This window comes from Gambusia affinis, linkage group LG21 (assembly GCF_019740435.1).
Source record: "Gambusia affinis linkage group LG21, SWU_Gaff_1.0, whole genome shotgun sequence".
NCBI classification, from domain to species: domain Eukaryota; kingdom Metazoa; phylum Chordata; class Actinopteri; order Cyprinodontiformes; family Poeciliidae; genus Gambusia; species Gambusia affinis.
In genome coordinates, this window is record NC_057888.1 from 6,862,808 (window position 1) to 6,881,803 (window position 18,996).

An 18,996-nucleotide genomic window follows, 5' to 3' on the forward strand; every position below is an offset into this window, starting at 1 on the left:
TCACATGGTGTGTTTCTCTACCACTGTTTGTAGTAGCAGTGAAGTAATCAATCTGTGTGTGTGTGTGTGTGTGTGTGTGCGTGTGCGTGTGCGTGTGTGGGTGTGTGTGTGTGTGTGGATTTACAAGCATGAATTGGGTAATCCAGTGGGCAGAAATTGGCCTGCTTTTTGGAGAACTTTAATGCTCTCTGCTAGAGCTTTTTAAGTGTCTCCAGTGAGAAAACTTACAAAAATGTCCAGAGCATTAAAAGGTGACACAAACGTTTGTTAAACTAGTCCATTTATTGAAATGGTGGTCTAATTACCAGCCCTTTAGCTGACATCATCAAGTGTGCGAGTGCAAATCCTTAATGACGAGTGTGAAATAACACCTTTCCTGAGGCCTCAAAGGCATTGCTTAAATTTAATTAGACATTTCTTGGTTAAGAGTGAACAAGTTGTTGGAATAAATTCTAAAACACATAAATTTAACCATTGAGGCTTTAGCTTATTAACATTACCAAGGTATACCTAGGGTTTGAATAGTTACAGCTTCAAAACTGCTAAATTTCTTACAGTTTCAGATCCTTTCATTGTGCTGAGGCGAGCAGAGTTTTCATCGGTTTAAAGCTGTTTGGATTTGGATAATGCTGTTTGCATAAAACGCTCATGCTTTCACTGGTCTATACCTTGCATTCTTGCAATTGATGGGAATTCATGTACTGTTATTTATTTCTGTATTAACTCTGTTTTATTTTGCTTTTTTATATTTTTGTGGGGTGGAGGAGCATTTTATCACCTGACAGTCCAGTAGTCTTGGTTTGATTGGAGACCAAAGTTGAAAATAACTTTCAACTTTGGTCTGAAAATGGCTACATTTTCAGCTGGTGCAGTTCGCTTTCACACTGCACTGAGTCAAACAATCCAAACCAAAAAACAAAAGATTATCTTAGCGATAAATGGCTTTAATAACTTCCACCGTTGCAAAGGCCAGGACAGGCAACAGTGTGATGAGAACAGATTTGTCTTTGTGCAGTTTTATCCTCTCCCAGCAGAAGAAGCGGAAACACAGAGCGTGGTGTTGCTCCATAGCAGCCCTCTGATTTGTCAGCACATGAATGTTTAGTGTCTGAGCCAAGATGAGGGCTTCACATGTTTATTCATTTGCAAACAATACTCCTTCTCTTCATGGTTTATGCATGCATGCATTGTTGTTTTGGTAACAGGCTTTTTTGCTTCAATGCTTTCAATCAAGAATGTTTATTGTCTTTAGCTTAAGAGGCCAAGAGGAAAACTTTGTAAACATGCTTGTGAATAAAATAGCCCCAGCTTCCCTCACTTTGTCATTTTGTTTTCTTTTTCTCGTTACACTAAAATGTTTCAGTATTTCAGCTACAGAGGTCAGAGGTGTTTGGAGGAAAATGCAACATTTTCAGACATCTGAAGGAAACTTTATGGGTTCTTCTTACTTCTCTGGTTCAGTTTGAGATGAACTATGGTCAGTACTGAAATGTGATGTTGTTTAAGTGATTAAACATGCAGCAGAAATCACCAGTGAAGACAGGCTAGCGCTTTAAATGACAATTCATTTCCCAAAGTGTTTGTGTGTCTGACCCAGCAGGTTCAGGATCCTGCTTTGCATTGCATTTGCATTTGACTCTAAGGTTTAGAGTCAAATGCCTTTATTGCCTTTATGGCATGTAACCCAGATTTTAAAATGAATAGCTGCCATGATAATAAAGAAACATCAGTTTTTGGGATTGCAACTGAAAGTGTAATTTCTTTCAGCCAGCTGATCGGCAATGCAGGAGAAAACTCAAAAGTGCCTGCTGATTTGAAACGTTACATTCAGAAGGTTTTTAAGACCAAAAAACGTGTTGCCAAAAGAACTTGAGACCCAAATGGAGGTAGAAAACAGTGAAAAATTTTGAATGATGGGTCCCCTTTTAGTCTGAGCTGGTCACCATGGCACTAGAGCGGGAAAAAACATATTCCTCCATGACTCATCATTTAGTTCATAGCTTGATAATTACAAAAAACCTGCATCGAGCCAAAGCTAATCTGTTTGGGCTCTTAACCCAAGCCACAAACCCTAAAGTTATTTTTTGATAGCAGCAGGAGCCAGTAAAGTTATTGCATAATTTCTTAGGAGTTCCTATTTATGGATAAAAGCTTTACACAATAAGACAATCTGACGCTTCCTGTACTTCTCCTCTTTTCGAGTACTGCTGTCCCAGTTTGCCGTCTTCCACCTGGTTGCTTTTTGAATCAGTTGCCTGGCAGCTGAAATCTCACATTCAATGTTATAGACTGCAGAAACATTTGCATTTTCACAAATTAGACATTTAGAATATCTTTTTACATTAAACTTTAAAATAAAACATTTTTTGTTGTTGAACTAGACCATACCTCATAGAACAAGTAGGTTTAGGTCATTATTTGTTCTTCTGTCGTGTGTTTGCAGCTGCTGTCTCCTCTGCCTCCCTGTGCTCCGTTAACCTGCCCAGCTCTCAGACATTTCTCTCAGAGGGAGGCCGACTGCCTCATGAGGAAATGAATGGGTGAGACATGATGACGTCCGATCTGTCTAATGTTCCCCCGTCATCCTGCCTGAACTCACATGCTTTAGAAAAAGAGGCCGAAACCTTTCTACGTTCTGAAAACTCATAAAGCATAACATGATTTGTCCCATTTTTAACATTGTTATCAAGCTTGTCTCAGCTGGTACGTTCATGTTCTTCACAATGAGCTCACCATCCGAGACGCCGGCCAGTTTGTGTTCTTGCTCTGAGGCGAATGAGAGGGAGATGTGGAGGTCAGCAGACGTCCAGGGCTCAAAGCTACGATAGTGACAGGACAGAGGAGAAGACAGGGGGAGGTGCTGTTGATGTTGGGGAAGTGTATATAATATTTACATAGATGTTATAAATCCAGTGGTGTCAAAATGGTGGCCCGGGGCCCATTTGTGACCCTGAGAAGGACTGCAATTTAGTATTCAAGGTCAACTGCTTGAATATGTCTTTTATTTTCACTGCAAAACACAAAATCTTACTAAGTACCTTTGATCTAGTTAATATTTTCAGCTCTGCCCTTTCTGCTTTACTTAACACCAATATAGTAGGGCTGATGTGTTAATTAGTTTTTGCGTTAACTGATTAATAAATGGCAGAAAAAGGTGCTAAATGAGAGATTTTATTTTTTAAATTGTTTTTACAGAATTAGAACCTGGTGAAACTAAAACTGCCACCTGAGGAGTTCCAAGTTATAAAGTCCTACCAATGGCTGGAAAAAGCTGGACTGAAGGACAGCACAGAGGCCCTCATCATGGCCGCCCAGGAACAGGCCCTAAACACCAGAGCAATTGAGGCCCAGATCTACCACACCAGACAAGACCCAAGGTGTAGGTTGTGCAAGGAGGCCCCTGAGACAGTCCAACACATAACAGCAGGGTGCAAGGTACTGGCAGGGAAAGAATACATGGAACAACACAACCAAGTGGCAAGCATAGTGTACAGAAACATCTGTGCAGAATATGGACTGGAACCCCCAAGATCGAAGTGGGAAACACCCCCGAAGGTAGTGGAGAATGACCGAGCTAAGATCCTGTGGGACTTCCAGATCCAGACAGACAAAATGGTGAGGGCGAACCAACCAGACATAGTCGTGGTGGATAAACAACAGAGGAAAGCCGCTGTGGTGGATGTGGCAATACCAAGTGACTGCCACATCAGGAAAAAGGAGCATGAAAAACTAGAGAAATACCAGGGCCTAAGGGAGGAACTGGAGAGGGCCTGGAAGGTGAAGACCACAGTGGTGCCTGTGGTCATCGGGACCCTCGGGGCAGTCACCCCCAAACTGGAACAGTGGCTACAACAGATCCCAGGAACAACATCAGACATCTCAGTCCAGAAATGTGCAGTCCTAGGCACAGCCAAGATACTGCGCAGAACCCTCAAGCTCCCAGGCCTCTGGTAGAGGACCCGAGCTAAGAGGAAGAAGAATCACCACCCGCGGTGGGTGAGAAGGGAATTTTTTTTTTTTTTAAATGCTAAATGTAAATATTTTTTGCAGTTTTGGCTTAGAGACTGTGTGTTGTTCTTTCATAACAATGGCCTTTTTTAGACTTTATTTTCCAGTTAACGATTATTTAAATAATCAGTTTATTACAATAAATTAGATTAATTGTTTCAGCTTTGCACAAAATATTATTATTGAGTATTTTGTCAATCACGGAAAGAAAGCAAATCTATTACAGGAGATTTTGTAGTCATTAAACTCCAGCCTTGTGATTTGCGACCTTAATCTTTCACCATCTAAATTTCATCAGGTCCTTGAATGTCGAGGAAAGATTTGTCGTACATTTTTACTCAGTTTAATTTTTTATTTCCGGTAACTAGCTCCATGCTTGCGCTAAGCAGGGCGTGCCGTTTCTCCTCCTGCTCACATCCACCTCTCAAAGACTTTGTTTCTGGCAATTTCTGCAGCATTTCAGTGCAACTTCTTTGATCCGACTCCTCTTTTGATGCCAGAAACGTCCCTGCGAGCAAAAGCATGCAGCAGCGAAAGGAGACGCCTCGGCTGATTTACATACATTACCCCCCCGGCTCGCCGTCATTGCATACCCTTTGCTGCTCCAGATGTGGTTCTTAAATATTAATGTGCATCAGCTCATCTTCGATGTAAGAGGTGTGGGAAGAGAAACAAAGGTGATTACTTCAGGGTCTCAGACAAAGCTCGTTACTGTGATGGTCCAGCCCACACAATACCAGATAAAGACTTTGTTTCAGTGAAGACGTCATGCTGAAAGAGTGGCTGCAGTTTAATCATTGATTCTCTGAGCTCTCCAGAAAGACAAAATATTGATGATGAAGCCTTGATTGGATTAACTAAGTGTTTGTATGGTAGGTCAGAAGAAACTTGTTTTGTGTTGTCTTTTGTTTTAAATCCTGTGCTCAAATAGAAAGCCAAAGACTGACTTTAGAATATGAATAAAGGTGCATTTTGTGAAACTGCTCCTTTTTTTCATGGTAAATCTCTATATTCCTTTATTTAATGGAAGTTTAATTCCAAAATACTTTCAAACCAGCTTCAGTCCTGTTTCGTTTTCCGCAATTAAGGCCAACACATTTTACATTCATGCCAAAAACAAGATTTTGAGGGTTTTTTTTCCATTTGATGGACTCTGACAGAAAAGTGAACATTTTTTCAGATAATACGGTGTGTTTGACATTGTCACAGCTCACCTGACACTTTGAGTGGTGTTTTTCCTTTAGGCACTGTACTGGCCCTGCCAAATCATGTTGAAAACATGTCAGCACTAGGCGTGTAGAAATAAGACCTCTAGTAATGTAATGAGAGGTATGTGGAGATCCAGTTTTACCCAGCTCAGACACAAATTCAACAAACTTCAGGATAGACGTGTTGACATGAGCACATGACTCCTAAATCCCCTATCCACTCCCTGAAGCCACCTCCCTTCCAAGAGCCAATCAGAGCCCAGCATTGTGGGTACTGTTTACAAGTCTCACGCTACCATGACCAAGCTGCAGACCCTGGTAAACCCGCTGGGACGCAAAACTAGGACTGGACGTCTGAGGGTTTCACAAAATCTATAGAGGGCAGAAAAATAGGCTGATGCCATGTATAAACTGTCATAATTCAAAGGAATAAATAAATTAAACACTGCGTTCTGGCTCTAATCAGATTATCAACTGAGTGAGACTAGTAAATCATTAGTGTGTGGTTAAGCTTGTGTTTAGAGAAGACCCTGCAGAGAGTCTACAGCTGCACTGTACAACAAACAACCCGTAGTCATTATAAAAAAGTCTGTATTTTCCCAGCTGTGTTTGATGTGACCACCTTTTCTCAGAATAATTTTCCCTGTCTGGTTGCTTAAGACTCCACAAACTGAAGCTATAATGCCACAAAGTGTTGCAGAAGTATAGCTCTGATTTAATTACAGTGATTTAAATAAAGGGTCCAGCCCAAATAACAACTGGGTTTATGAATTTCTGCACCGTCTTTAAGCTCTGCGTCTGTTTACGTCTTTTCAGAACCGCCCACCTGATATTTTCAGATAACAGGTGAGATAATAATAACAGAAGACATTATGTGTTTGGTCATTTTCAACTACTCTGGAAATCTACAGAAAGCATTTAAGCATCAGAACCTTTTGAACATGGCATGGTTGGTAGAGTCAGTTGGGCTGGTCTGAATGTTTCCAAAACTAAGATTTTCACTCGGTTGTCTCTCAACGGCCCTAAAAATAGAGAAGGTATCCAGTGACTGGCAGTTGTTTGGACGAAAAAGTTTTCTCAACATGAATGAATGAGACTATTAGCACCACACGGATGGAGAAAACTTTTATTTTGCTGCTTATTAAAGAAATTTAAATAAAGAATTAGAAGCATTTGGGTCTCAACTGTTTCTAAAAAAAAGTCCAATTGTTTGGAAGCAAAAAGTTAATGTTTTTTGGTGACTGGAAAATGAGCAGTTTCAAAAACCTCCTAGCAACCCAATCAAACCTTCAGCATGTTTGATCCTCCGGTTTTATCATTGTATGCACAATGGCTGCTGAAGAAGTGTTTTGTGGTTGACCTACCATTCTGGAACCACCTGTTACACTCTTCTTTGTTGTGCAGGAGGCCCAACTAATGCATTTCAAAGATGTATGATTATAAAATCGCATGTCTGTTTGCATATTCTGCTATTCTTTTTTTACTATTACCTGCCCATACATTTCTTGTCTTTCTCAACATTCTGGCAATATTTTAGCAAATATAAATAATGTTGGTAATTGTATCTGGCTTTAAACAAGAAATATTTAATTAAATGACAGATAGAGAGGGGGAAAATATGTATTTCTGTACAGTCATTGTTCAAACTTTATCTACTACTTCACTTAGTAGTAGATAAATGTAGTTAAATGGATCCTGAGAAATTGATTCCTTCTTATCCTTTAAGCAGAAACTGATTAGTGCCGCAGGCGTAAGGTGCAGGATTAGTAGGAGCTGTGGGTCTTGCGTTATTGGACTGGACTCCAAACCCAGTGCAGCTTCTCGATTTAATGCACCACCACTGCTGCTTTAATATAGCAGCAGATTACGCAGCTGAGACAGGTATTTCCTGTGACGAGTCTTTTTTTAGCTTTTTGCTGCTGCGGTGCCTCTTGCAGTGATCGAGCTGTGGAATTTCCAGATTACAGTCACAGCCTCTTCATTCTACACTTCTGTCAGCTTCGTTTGTTTCTTTGCAGTTGTTGGTACTTTAGCGCCACCTCCACCATCTTGTGGCTTGTTCTTGTCTCTTTAAATCCTCCGTCCACAATCCCCTCACTTCTCCCTGTGTGACGGCCGCCTGGTAATCCGTCTCTACCTTCTTTACAAAAGCTGCTGCTCATCTCTTTACCGGTCACTGTTCATCACGATATGGCTGACTGGTGGCATTTGATATCTCCTATCTCTCAACACTGAAGCATACACGGGCATTAATGGATGAAAAAATTGAGTAATGAACTGTCCTCATTGAACTCTTTATTAATGGAGCTGGCAGTGATTAATCCTGTGAATGTACTGCATCGAGCTTTTAGCTGATATTATGAGGTTAGCTTGGTTTAATTTAAAGCTCTCTTATTTGTCCTCTCTTATTTTTTCACAAAACAAAATTAAAAATTAACTTTCAACTTGACACTTGCCTGTATTCACTTCCTTAACATTGTGGTATCTCACTTGGATTGCAATTTAATGGTCAGAAATTGGATGTTGCAGAAGCAGAAAAGTCCAGCTATGTGGTGATTATATATCTTGAAGTTTTGTTTTAACTTATCTTCGAATAATATCAGCTGAATGCTACCCTTGCTTCATATGTGAAGGATCTTGCTACACCTAAACAAAAATGTTTCATAAATTGTAAAGTAATCTAATTGCAATTCCAGTATATCATGGTAGCATTATGCTAATTGGTGCTTTTCATGCTAGCATTGTACTTAACATTGTATATTGTGCTACATGATCCAAAGCATGTAGCATCAAGCTATTTGCTTCATATTATTGTGTCCAATGCATATATTCATGCTAGCACCAGGCTAAATGTTGTGTATTGTGTTAAATGATTTTTATGATTGATGCATTTTAACGTATCAATCACAAATGATTGATGCGTTAATCAATCATTTGTGATTGATTAACAAATGATTGATTTGTTAACAATCATTAACAAAATGATTAACATTTGTTAATCAATCATTGATTGATTAACCAATCAACCAATTGATTAATCAACCTTACATTACATTAAGATTAATGTAATGTACCTTACATTACATTAAGATTAATGTAGTGTACCTTACATTACATTAAGATTAATGTAATGTACCTTACATTACATTAAGATTAATGTAATGTATCTTACATTGCATTAAGATTAATGTAATGTAGCATTAACTTGAAATGTAGCAACAAGGTAATGCTACATTTTATACCAGTATTAAAGTACTAAATGCTACATTCTGGCTAGCATTTGGCTAAATGCTACATTTATGCTAGGATTGTGGTAACAGCCTTGTCTTTTTCCATCTGCCCTCTACAGGTCAGTCAAGGAAATGTCCCTGGCGTGGAAAGTGCTTCTCTGGCCATGGACACAGAGGAAGGCGTCGAGGTGGTGTGGAACGAAGTTCTCTTCTCAGACAAAAAGGTCTTCAAAGCACAAGAGGTACCGTAATACACTTAACACACTCCAGGTTCACTCTGTTAGAAAACACATTAATTTCTCACATTTATTGTCATTCAGTTGCTCAAAAACCCATCGGTTTAAAAAGTTAGTAACCCATTATGAAATTAATTCATGTTCCTTTTTACACTTCTTTTACCGACATTTTTAGCTTTTAGCTCTTGCTTGCATGCACAGAGAGAACAAGAAAATAATCTCATCTGAGTTTTCTATATTTATGAAAGGTAGGAATCATGTTTTATAATTTATGTCCAGCTCACGTTTTTGTTGATACTCATTAATGAAACTAAATAATCCGATTACGTTTGCGACCGTAACAATCGCCCCCTGCTGGTCATTATAGATAATGAACTGTCATGCTGGCTTTGCTTATCAGATTCCAAAGCTGCTATGATTTAACTTTTCAAGCAATCTGTCTGTAACAAGACAACACAAGAAGCACCTTCACAACATGTATAAATTCATATAAAAGTGGGATTATTTTAAAAATATTTTAAATATTTTTTTTACTTATTCAGGAAAAAATCAAAGAGATGTTTGAGAACTTGATGCAGGTCGAACACCCCAACATTGTTAAGTTCCACAAGTACTGGCTGGACATGAAAGAGACCCAGGCTCGGGTGAGAACTGTATTGCTTTTCTTATTTTGTCACTACCTTTTATTAAACACAGTATTTTCAGCCAATGTGTTTTTCCCTTTCCATGTGTGGTCTGCAGGTCATTTTTATCACTGAATACATGTCTTCAGGGAGCCTCAAGCAGTTCCTGAAGAAGACAAAAAAGAACCACAAAACCATGAATGTGAAGGTCAGGATTGTCACTCTTGATCACATATTCAGTTGTAGACTTGAGGTGATTTAGGGAACTGCAGATCCATATTTCCTAAAGAATGACTTTAGGAAATATGGATTTTACACCGTTTTGGCTTACTCTTCTCAAATGTAAATCTTTCTGGGTATTATTATGGCTTAGCAATTTATCCAGGAACTATTTCTTCTTCTTTGCCTCACTGAATGCCCCTCAAGCGTTCTTTATCGCAAAATTATATAATAGACCTTCTTCTTTTTTCTTTTTTTTTTTATGTAGCAAATTCAAATCTGAAATGAAAGTTTTTCTTTCAGGCCTGGAAGAGATGGTGTACCCAGATTCTGTCGGCACTCAAGTACTGACAAATTTCCTGTAAAGAAAATTAACATGATGGATGTTTGTTTGAACTCCTTTTACATTAATGTATGTTTTCTGTCAGTTATCTGCACTCCTGTGACCCACCGATAATCCATGGCAACCTAACCTGTGACACAATCTTCATCCAGCACAACGGGCTCATCAAGATTGGCTCAGGTCTGCTCTCAGCTGGACTTCTTCTGATACTGTAACCAGATTATTTCACTTCACAAAGCACAATAAACATGCTTGACTTTTATTTCCACAGTGTGGCACCGGCTGTTTGTTAATGGTAAGATGTGCAGGTGTTTTAATAGTTAATAGTCCATCGGTATGTTATCTAAACACTGACAAGGTTTTTCTATCAGTGTTCCCAGACGCCAGCGTTCACAGCAAAGGAAGGCAACACCGGGATGAGCAGAGGAATCTCCATTTTTTTGCTCCTGAATATGGAGGTGAGTCTGCTGAGTAATCCTTACATTTACGTTTCAATGTTTTGATTTCTCTCAGATTGTCTCGGTTTATCAACATCATTTTACTGTTAAAATTGGCAACATTTCATGATTGCCAATTTTAGCGTCAATTGACATCGTTAAGTTCTGGAGAAATATGGGAGTTTGAGAAGATTGTTTTTTAAACATAATTGTCTCATCCACCCATCCATTCATCCATCTGTCCATTTGTCCAACATTGATCCATCCATCCCAACCAACAACATCATGCAGAGAGTGATTACTAGGACTAGGTTACAAAAATTGTTTTTTTGGAAGTTGACTATGTTTTCTCAACTGAATTAGAACTGTTTTGCAAAAATAACATCCATCTATCTCAATCAGGACAGGTTTTTATTTTAATTTAATTTAGATAAATCCGGTCTTCTGACTAAATCGATTAAATTTTTGTGACATTATCAGTTCATTTCCATTAATATTTCTCATCCATTTTTTTAGGTAAAAAAAAAAGTTTTCTAACAGAGTGTATTAATTAATTGTCACAAACTTGGATTTCTGTGGATTGCGTAATAAACACAGATAAGGGTACGTACAAGTAAATTGTACATTACGTCTTCATTGTCCAAAATTCTCCATCTCTTTTCTGTCCTGATGGAGTCTCTCCTCCTGCTCATCACTCATTGATCCCAGATTCTCAGGAAACCGATTCGTATTTTAGAACAAGTCGTGCATTTTGATGCTCATGTTGCATTTATAGTTCAGAAATTTGACCTGAAGCTACCCTAAAACAGTTGAAAAACCCCAGACAATACTTTGGCTGTTGACCAGTGTTATTGCTAGTTGTGTGCATATGTTCGGCACACAACTTCTTTAATTTCGGCTTAATTTTTGCCCAGTACTTTCTAAGTGTAACATATCACATGTTATTGTTTAGATTATAAACCCGTTAAGGAGAAAATGATATTTTATGACATGCAGATTGAAAAAAATACAACTGTGTTCTTGGTACATAACATTTTTTCTGTTTTTATTCTATTTGTTATTCAAATCTTTCAGCTGGTGAGGATGACTACTCCATAGACATTTTCTCCTTTGGCATTTGCGCCCTAGAGGTGAGACTTAAAAACTGAATTGTTTGCTGTTTATCTCTCTCTGCTAGTTGATTTAACTTTCTTTCTTTTTTTTTTGGTGCCACTAGATGGCAGTACTGGAAATTCAAGCCAATGGAGATTCTGCTGTATCCAAGGAGGCCATTGTAAATGCAGGTCAATCTCTGGAAGACCCTCTCATGAGAGTGAGTTTCAGTGCAAGGCCTAAATATACAGCATCAATGCAAAGGAGCAAGGATAAAAAAGAGGCATACAATAACACAGCATACCCAGTCATGCAGTGGGTATCAGATGTATACAGTCCTATTAAGATTTTGAGATAAAACAATCAAATCCATTATAAATCATTTTCTACTGATTCATTGAAGGGAAAGTCAATTTGGGGTAAAAATGCAAAATACAAAAACCTCTAACCAACTGGTGAAATTGAATCAAAAGTTGCTTCAGCAATGTATTGCCATGAAGGTGTGTACAAAACACTACAAATATACTTTTTTTAAATGGTTCATGTTGAATTAACATTTGAAAATTTTAAAATAATTTATCACCCCATCATTGCTTTTTATCTCAAAAGCCTTGCATCATAGCACAACCTTTTACTATGAAAACCCAAAGAAAAAATAAAAACAAAGTCAAAGTTACATGTTTTTAAGTTGTAATTGTGAAAATAAAAGTCTTAACTGTGAGATTCAATGTCATAATTTTGACCTTTAAAGGAATTCAAATACAAAAATACCTTATTAAAGTTGTAATTATCAGTTATAAAGTCAGAATCCCAACTTTCAAAGTCTTAATAATTAGATTCAAAGTCAGTTATAAGATACAAAATCCTAATTATGAGATATAAAGTCAGAATTTTGACTTTCAAAGTCATAAATTCAAATTCAAAGTACTTTATTAATCCCAAAGGAAAATTACATGTTGTTATAACTCATCAATTTAGATAACTATGATAATGCGGTTTCTCTAAGGAGGCTTATCTCATAATCATGACTTTGTAACTCATAATTAGGACTTTATATTCCATAATTATGATTTCCTGTTTGGTTTGTATTTTTTCTTTCATGGTTTTCATATTTTATTGTACATGCAATATAAGAGTTGCATTCCAATAAGTGCTTCGCAGCTTTGGGCCATAAATTTCAATTGTGTGTCTTCTGGCTCTCTGCAGGAGTTCACGCAGTCGTGTTTGCGTCACGACGCCAACCTCCGTCCCACAGCTCACGACCTTCTGTTCCACAGAGTCCTGTTCGAAGTCCACTCCCTCAAACTGCTCGCCGCCCACTGCCTCATCAACAACCAGTGTGAGTTTTAACACCTCTGGATAACCAGCTGTCAAGATTCCCGTTTCCAAAACATCCATCTGCTCTTTTTAATATTGATCCTGACAGAGCAAGGCCTTTTTGGTCCTGAAGGTTATGAGTTGTTTTTTTTTTGTTTTTTTTTCTCTTATCTGTAGATTTGCTTCCTGAGAACTGTGTGGAGGAGAAAACAAAGTCATTTGACCCCAACGCTGTCATGGCAGAGATTAGACATGATGACAGACCCGGAGTTCAGCTCAAGTACAAATAAAAAACTTCTTGTATTTTTAGCTATTCTTGAACGTCATCTGACAGGTGAAGCTGAACACTCACCATGCTTCTCCTCTGTCCCTTCAAGGTATTCCCATGTTTCCCCTTTAGAGCTTGACAAGTTTCTGGAGGATGTCAAGTTAGTGGAGAGTTCAGTCTAAGATCTGTTTTGCATCAGCTGTTTCATCTGTTATTTTAGCGTGACATCATTTCCTCTCAACAGGAATGGGATTTACCCCTTAATGAACTTTGCCACATCTCGGCCTCACCCCGTCCCTCGAGCTCTGTCCTTGTCTCAGGAGCAGGTTGAGACGGTGAAAACACCGACTCCTGAACCCCAGGAGACAGAAACGAGGAAGGTAAGAACTTTCAAATTATGGATAATAGAGCTTCAAAAAAAATATGTTGTTGTAAAACTAGAAGACTGTTCATATCTGTTATTACCAAAAACACTTTAACACTTTGTGACAATGTATGCTGCTTTTGCAGGTTATTCAGATGCACTGTAATTTGGAATCAAATGAAGAAGGGACCAAAACTCATGTGAGTCACACAGTACTACAGGTACTTTGCTCATTCTGTACATCTCAGTTGAGCTCCTCAATGATGAAACATATTGGCTATACTTTTTTCTCTCAAATGGGTTAATCTGAGCTTCTCAGTTTAATGTAGATTATCTTTTTCTCAGCTCTCATTGTTTCTGAAGATGGATGACAAACTTCATCGGCAGCTAAGCTGTGACATCTTTCCAAGTACGTTTAAAAGTGTTTTTATATTAGACACCGTATTAGACTGTGAAACCGTCAGGCTCATTGGATTTAAAGTATGAGAAATTATTGAAGACTTATTTACAGAACTGCATGCAGTTTGGATTCTCATTTTGCTGAAATATTACCTATGAAACTTTCAGCGGACACTCCAAAAGACCTCGCCAGTGAACTCGTCCACTATGCCTTCATAAACGAGGTAAATGGAAAGTTTTTATTGCATTTGTTTTATAACGATATGCATTTTACTTTAGATTGTAGTTGAAAAAATGGTTCAGTCATACAGATTTGTTCTGTTTTTGTTTTGTTTTTTGTCACTCTGATGTTTTAGCTCATCAAACTAATTTCCAGAAAAATATAGGCTGAGTAAGAATATACAAAGATGTTTTCAAATTATGAGTTCAGTTATTAGGAAAAATCTATGCCAACCAACCTGGACCTATGTGGAAAAACCATCATGTTCTGGTGTTAACTTTCAATTAGCCTTCATCAATGTTTTATGGATGCAAACTCGACTACAAACCCACCTGTTTAGGATTGTATTTGAAACGTAATCAATTACAAATTTATTGATGGAACTTGACTTAATGTCATGTTTTGATTGTTGATTCTATGTTGCATTGTGTTTCTGTGTTTGTTATGATGTAAAGCACTTTGAAATGCCTTGCTGCTGAAATGTGCTATCCAAGTAAAATTTGATTGATTGATTGATTTATACTTTTTGGTGTGTAAAAATCAGCCATTTCGAAAACCTCCAGGTTGTTGAGTTACAATTTGTGCGCAGTGTAATTTTACCTAGCAACCCCAGGTGAGTCCAGCCTGTGACATAGCAACTGAAGTTCAGCTTCAGCATGTTTGGTCAGGTGGTTCAAGTGTTCTACAATGGCTGCTGGAAGAGACAAGTTTGTTGTTGACTTACCATACAGAAACCACTTGCTCCATTCTTATTGGTTGTGCAGGAGGCTCTCCTTCTGCTTTTCAAAGATGTACGGTTGTATAATTGTGCATCTGTTAGCAGCCATTTCTAACTGTGAGTGTAAGTGCTGAGTTGGGGGCATGGCCAGCAGCAGCTTTTTTTGGATTTAAAGTGACAGGAGGTCCTGAAACAGCTCATAAATAAAGGTGCTTAAAATAGGCAGACTGAATTATCATTATATAAGAATGATTTTGTTCAAAATGTAATGTAATCCTAATCTGTTCAAGGAAGCAAAATAGGTTACCTTTAAACATCGAAAACGTAAACACATCAGGCTGCTTGTTTTTTATTACAGAAGTTGGTTTAATTGATTAAAGTCTCATATTCATGTATGCTTACCTGCAGGAGGACAGTGAGAAGGTAGCTGCATTCCTGGAGGACTCCATCAGTCGACACCGGGTCTGCGCGCTGGCCGCTGGGAGCAACCAGTGACAGCGGTGTCGCGACAGCAGCTGGGACTGATGGAGTAAGTCCCCCCTCAGGGGGATGTTGATCACACGGGTGGAGAAAGAGGGAAGCAGACAGACAACTGTGGAAGACATTGTCCAGGACGCTAAACAGGACAGAGGGTGAACGCTGAAACGCTTTGAAAGTCCATAAATTATCCCAGTTAGTTGGAAGGAAAACGACAGCAGCGAGAGTGAAACCGAAGGCGTTTCTGGTTGGAGGACTGGAAATGCTTCAAAGCCGAGTCCACCTTCCCCACAGAGCAGTGGCAGATCTACAGGGTCCCTGCCTAAAAGGGCTACCATGCCTTACACATTCAGTTTTCTGTAATGTGACATTTGAGAAAGACATTGTACTGTTCCAAGCCTCCTTTTGCACGTCAGTGCCCATTTTTATTGACTCACAAACAGAAACAAGTGATTTTCTAAAGCCTCCGTCCCTCTCAAGCCTTCAGCCATCACAATTTTCAGGAATTTAATATTCCACCCTACATGCACTGTTAATACTCATCCAGTTATTTATTTCTACTCCGTAACTGTGAACCATAGAAACATTGCACAGATTCTTCTTCCTTACTTGATTTTACCTCCCTTTCTTGCACTCTTAGCATTAAAGGCCAGTTCTCCCACAGCTTAACATGCCTTGTCTTAATGCATCTATATGTCAAGCTATGAGAGGACGCCTTTTTTAGCGTTTTCTTAAAGGTTTTCCCTGTGAACGTGTTCTGGAAGCCAAAGACTTGCAAAGTGCCTGATGTGGCAATGAAATGGCATCATACCCAACTTTGCAAATTTGGGGAAAATAATCATTCATGGTTGGTCTGTTTCTTCTAAACAGGTTTACGTCTCTTTATTTGGAATTTATAAAGTCAACTTGTCTGAAAATGAAAAGAAATTTGGTACCTAAGGTAATTATTGGACTTAAAGATGGGATCATTTTGCTCTCAGCTGCAGCAAGTCTTACATTACAGGAGTGTTGGGCGTAAACATTTACAAGAAAAAGTTGGCATATTGTTGATCAGTTTCTCTGCTCTATAGTCATTATATTAAAATTGTTTTGTAAATATATTTGAGATCATTGAAAGGCAAATTCTACCCACTTCTTAGAAATTGAACTAAGTTTTATTTGCTATATCTGTGCTTTATAATCTGTGGTGTTTTGAGTAAGAATGTAGCTAAATGCAATAAGATAATATAATCATGGCTCTCTGAACTCAAGCTGATTTGTTTTTGTTTTTGTTTTTTTAAACTCAAGCAGGTTTACACAGAGTCTGCTAGGATTTATTTCTGATTACTTTAAGGTTCCTTCAAAGTCAAATTGAAGTTCCTTCCTTCCTCCCTTCCTTCCTTCTTCCTTTCCTTCCTTCCCCCCATTCTTAGTTCATTCCAAGCAACTCTCCCATCTGTCCTTCCTTCTCTGCAGCCATCGTTTCATTCATCCATCCATCCATCCATCCATCTATCCATCTATCCCACCTTCCTTCCTTTCTTCCTTCCTTCCTTACCTACTTACTTTGTCTTCTATCTTTCTTATCAATATTTATCAGATTCATTTAAATTTGCTCCATCTTTTTACATGTGCGCAGGGTGTAGGGAGGTTGTAAGCTTGCAGATTCATAACAATTATGCTGCTGTACAGTCATTGCTAACAGTACTTACTATGGTCTAATTATATCAATGTTTCTGTAAAGACAGGAACCCTGAATTCTCCCAGACAGTTGGATTGTACATACTTGGTTGTGGCTATGTAAGGGGAGTTGCATTAAACAACCTCTTAATTAAACCCAACACAATGCAGTGCCAGTGTGGCTCTCCTTTGTTCTAGTAAACTGCATGTCTTAATAACTTACAACCATTCGAAACTTTGCATTTTGCCTTTTTTTTGTCCGTCACAGTTGAGGTCCAGAGGAGAGCTGACCAAGTAAATGAATGTTCAGACTGTATGAGAATATAAAAAGACATGCATATCAGTCTTATTTTATGTCAGATGACTTTTTTTCTCTGTGACTGTTGAATGAATATTGCCTTTGGATGTGTTAAACCTTTGTTGAATATTGTAGCATCTATGATTAAAATACAAAAAAAAAACAAAAAAAAAACGTTGTGTAGTCTTTATTTTGTGTGTTTGTGTTTTAGTGTGGTGGATCCCCCTTTTTTGGTTCAGAGGTTACTGCATATTTAGCAGTATGGTCTGAATTAGTCTTTAAGTGAGAAGTACAGTTACCAAAATAAATGTAAGTCAATACAGTTATTCTAGAGGTAGGAATACTCACTTATAAAATGACAGTTGTAGGTATATCAATGTAAATAATCATAAAAGGTGTTTTATTTCATAAATTTAATTCAGAAAATTTAACTCAGAGTTATTATGTATACTAGTGATGTACTTCAAGTTTTTATTTCTGTTAATTTTGATGGTTATAAAACTTAAATTTAGTTTCCTAGAAAAGTAGAATGTGAGATAAAGCCATGTAAAAACAGGATTTCTAACCCAGAAATGATTTGGTCTACACAATTTTGCTAACTTGGCAGTTAACCAGCAGTGTTCATTTAAACACTACAATTAGGGTAAATCACAAAAGGTCATTGTTAAAGCAGCTAGCTGTTCAAAAGTGATATAGCTACATGCATCCAAACTGATGGAAAGTATAATGACAGAAAAAAATTATTATTTTTTTTCTGGTATCCCTGTCTAGGCCCTGTACGCTTAATTTTTTTTACTTGTACCATACAAGCAAAAAAAGAAAAGAAAGTAAGAATCACTTCCTCAAAAATAAAAATAGAATAATCACAAAAAGGAAAACAACCAGAAACAAATTATAGCGGATATACAATAACGAAATGGTGTAATGATTTGATTAAAAAAATAAGAAAAGCTGAAGATTTGAGATTTTTTTTACCTCAAAGGCAAAATTGAGAAATCCCACTAAAACTAGACCATAAGTGAATGTTCAAATTGAAATGATTTAAAAAATAGCTACAAACAGTAGCTGCTCTGAAGATGCCCGCCTTTGTAACAAGTGCCGATGAGGTAAACCATATCAATAACCTTGAATCAGAAACTCACTCTTTGACAGTAAGACAAGTCATTTATTGTAATTTCATTTATATCAAAAATATTGCTGTGTAATTTCAGAAATTCTACGATATATATATTTTCTTTCCTCAGAAAGTATTGCTTTTTAATCTGCTAGTATTGATACATTAAATCCTACTTTGAGTTTTATGTAAAATCCACATTAATTACATGACAGCTATCACACATGACATTTCTTACCCTGCATTAAAAATGACATGTAATGAAATAACCAGTTATAATTAATTAAATAATTAAATTAAATGGATGAATTACATTATCTAATATAAGCAAATAAGACAAAAAAGGTTCCTTTTTTGCATAGCCAAATACACAAAGCCACACAATTAACATTTAAACAAAGCAAAGAAGAGTGGCCTGAAATCCATCAACAGCAATAAAGCCAAACAGAAAACTAACAGAAAAAATAGAACATACACATATCCTGCAATTTAGTTTCTAGAGTATTTCAGTTACATAAGGCAAATTTTTCCACTAACTTTCCAATATCATGCTTGGATGTATTACTCTAGGAACATCCCTATTTTTTAGTAATAATATTTTGTAAATTTCTCTCCTTGTGACCAATGTTAATGACTGTAGTTGTGACTGCAGAGCATATTAAAGAGATGCTTGATTATGAAAAATTAGGTCCAGTTACCTTCTTCTCATTCTCATGAATAAAGCCAAATTAATTAACCAGTCAACCCCTTAGTCCAAAGTGCCCAA

The 18,996-nt window shown here is 37.6% G+C and overlaps 1 protein-coding gene across 5 annotated transcripts in view; it reads left to right on the forward strand.

Annotated features, from left to right (window-relative positions):
* The window catches only part of LOC122824207 (nuclear receptor-binding protein 2-like), a 46,654-nt gene extending 29,364 nt beyond the window's left edge, over window positions 1-17,290 (forward strand). For 3 of the 5 annotated variants that reach the window (XM_044104523.1, XM_044104520.1, XM_044104521.1), the window contains 17 exons: window positions 8,566-8,688; window positions 9,225-9,326; window positions 9,424-9,513; window positions 9,828-9,868; window positions 9,953-10,047; window positions 10,139-10,162; window positions 10,239-10,325; window positions 11,379-11,434; window positions 11,521-11,616; window positions 12,603-12,735; window positions 12,891-12,993; window positions 13,091-13,141; window positions 13,226-13,361; window positions 13,492-13,566; window positions 13,691-13,754; window positions 13,913-13,968; window positions 15,091-17,290. In XM_044104523.1, the coding sequence (XP_043960458.1) occupies window positions 8,611-8,688; window positions 9,225-9,326; window positions 9,424-9,513; window positions 9,828-9,868; window positions 9,953-10,047; window positions 10,139-10,162; window positions 10,239-10,325; window positions 11,379-11,434; window positions 11,521-11,616; window positions 12,603-12,735; window positions 12,891-12,993; window positions 13,091-13,141; window positions 13,226-13,361; window positions 13,492-13,566; window positions 13,691-13,754; window positions 13,913-13,968; window positions 15,091-15,177 (1,374 nt within the window). In that variant the 5' untranslated portion in view covers window positions 8,566-8,610 and the 3' untranslated portion in view covers window positions 15,178-17,290. Of the gene's footprint in view, window positions 1-2,443; window positions 2,541-8,565; window positions 8,689-9,224; window positions 9,327-9,423; window positions 9,514-9,827; window positions 9,869-9,952; window positions 10,048-10,138; window positions 10,163-10,238; window positions 10,326-11,378; window positions 11,435-11,520; window positions 11,617-12,602; window positions 12,736-12,890; window positions 12,994-13,090; window positions 13,142-13,225; window positions 13,362-13,491; window positions 13,567-13,690; window positions 13,755-13,912; window positions 13,969-15,090 lie in introns of all 5 variants that reach the window. The other 2 variants (XM_044104525.1, XM_044104522.1) reach the window with 2 other exon arrangements.
* The last annotated feature ends 1,706 nt before the right edge of the window (window positions 17,291-18,996 follow it).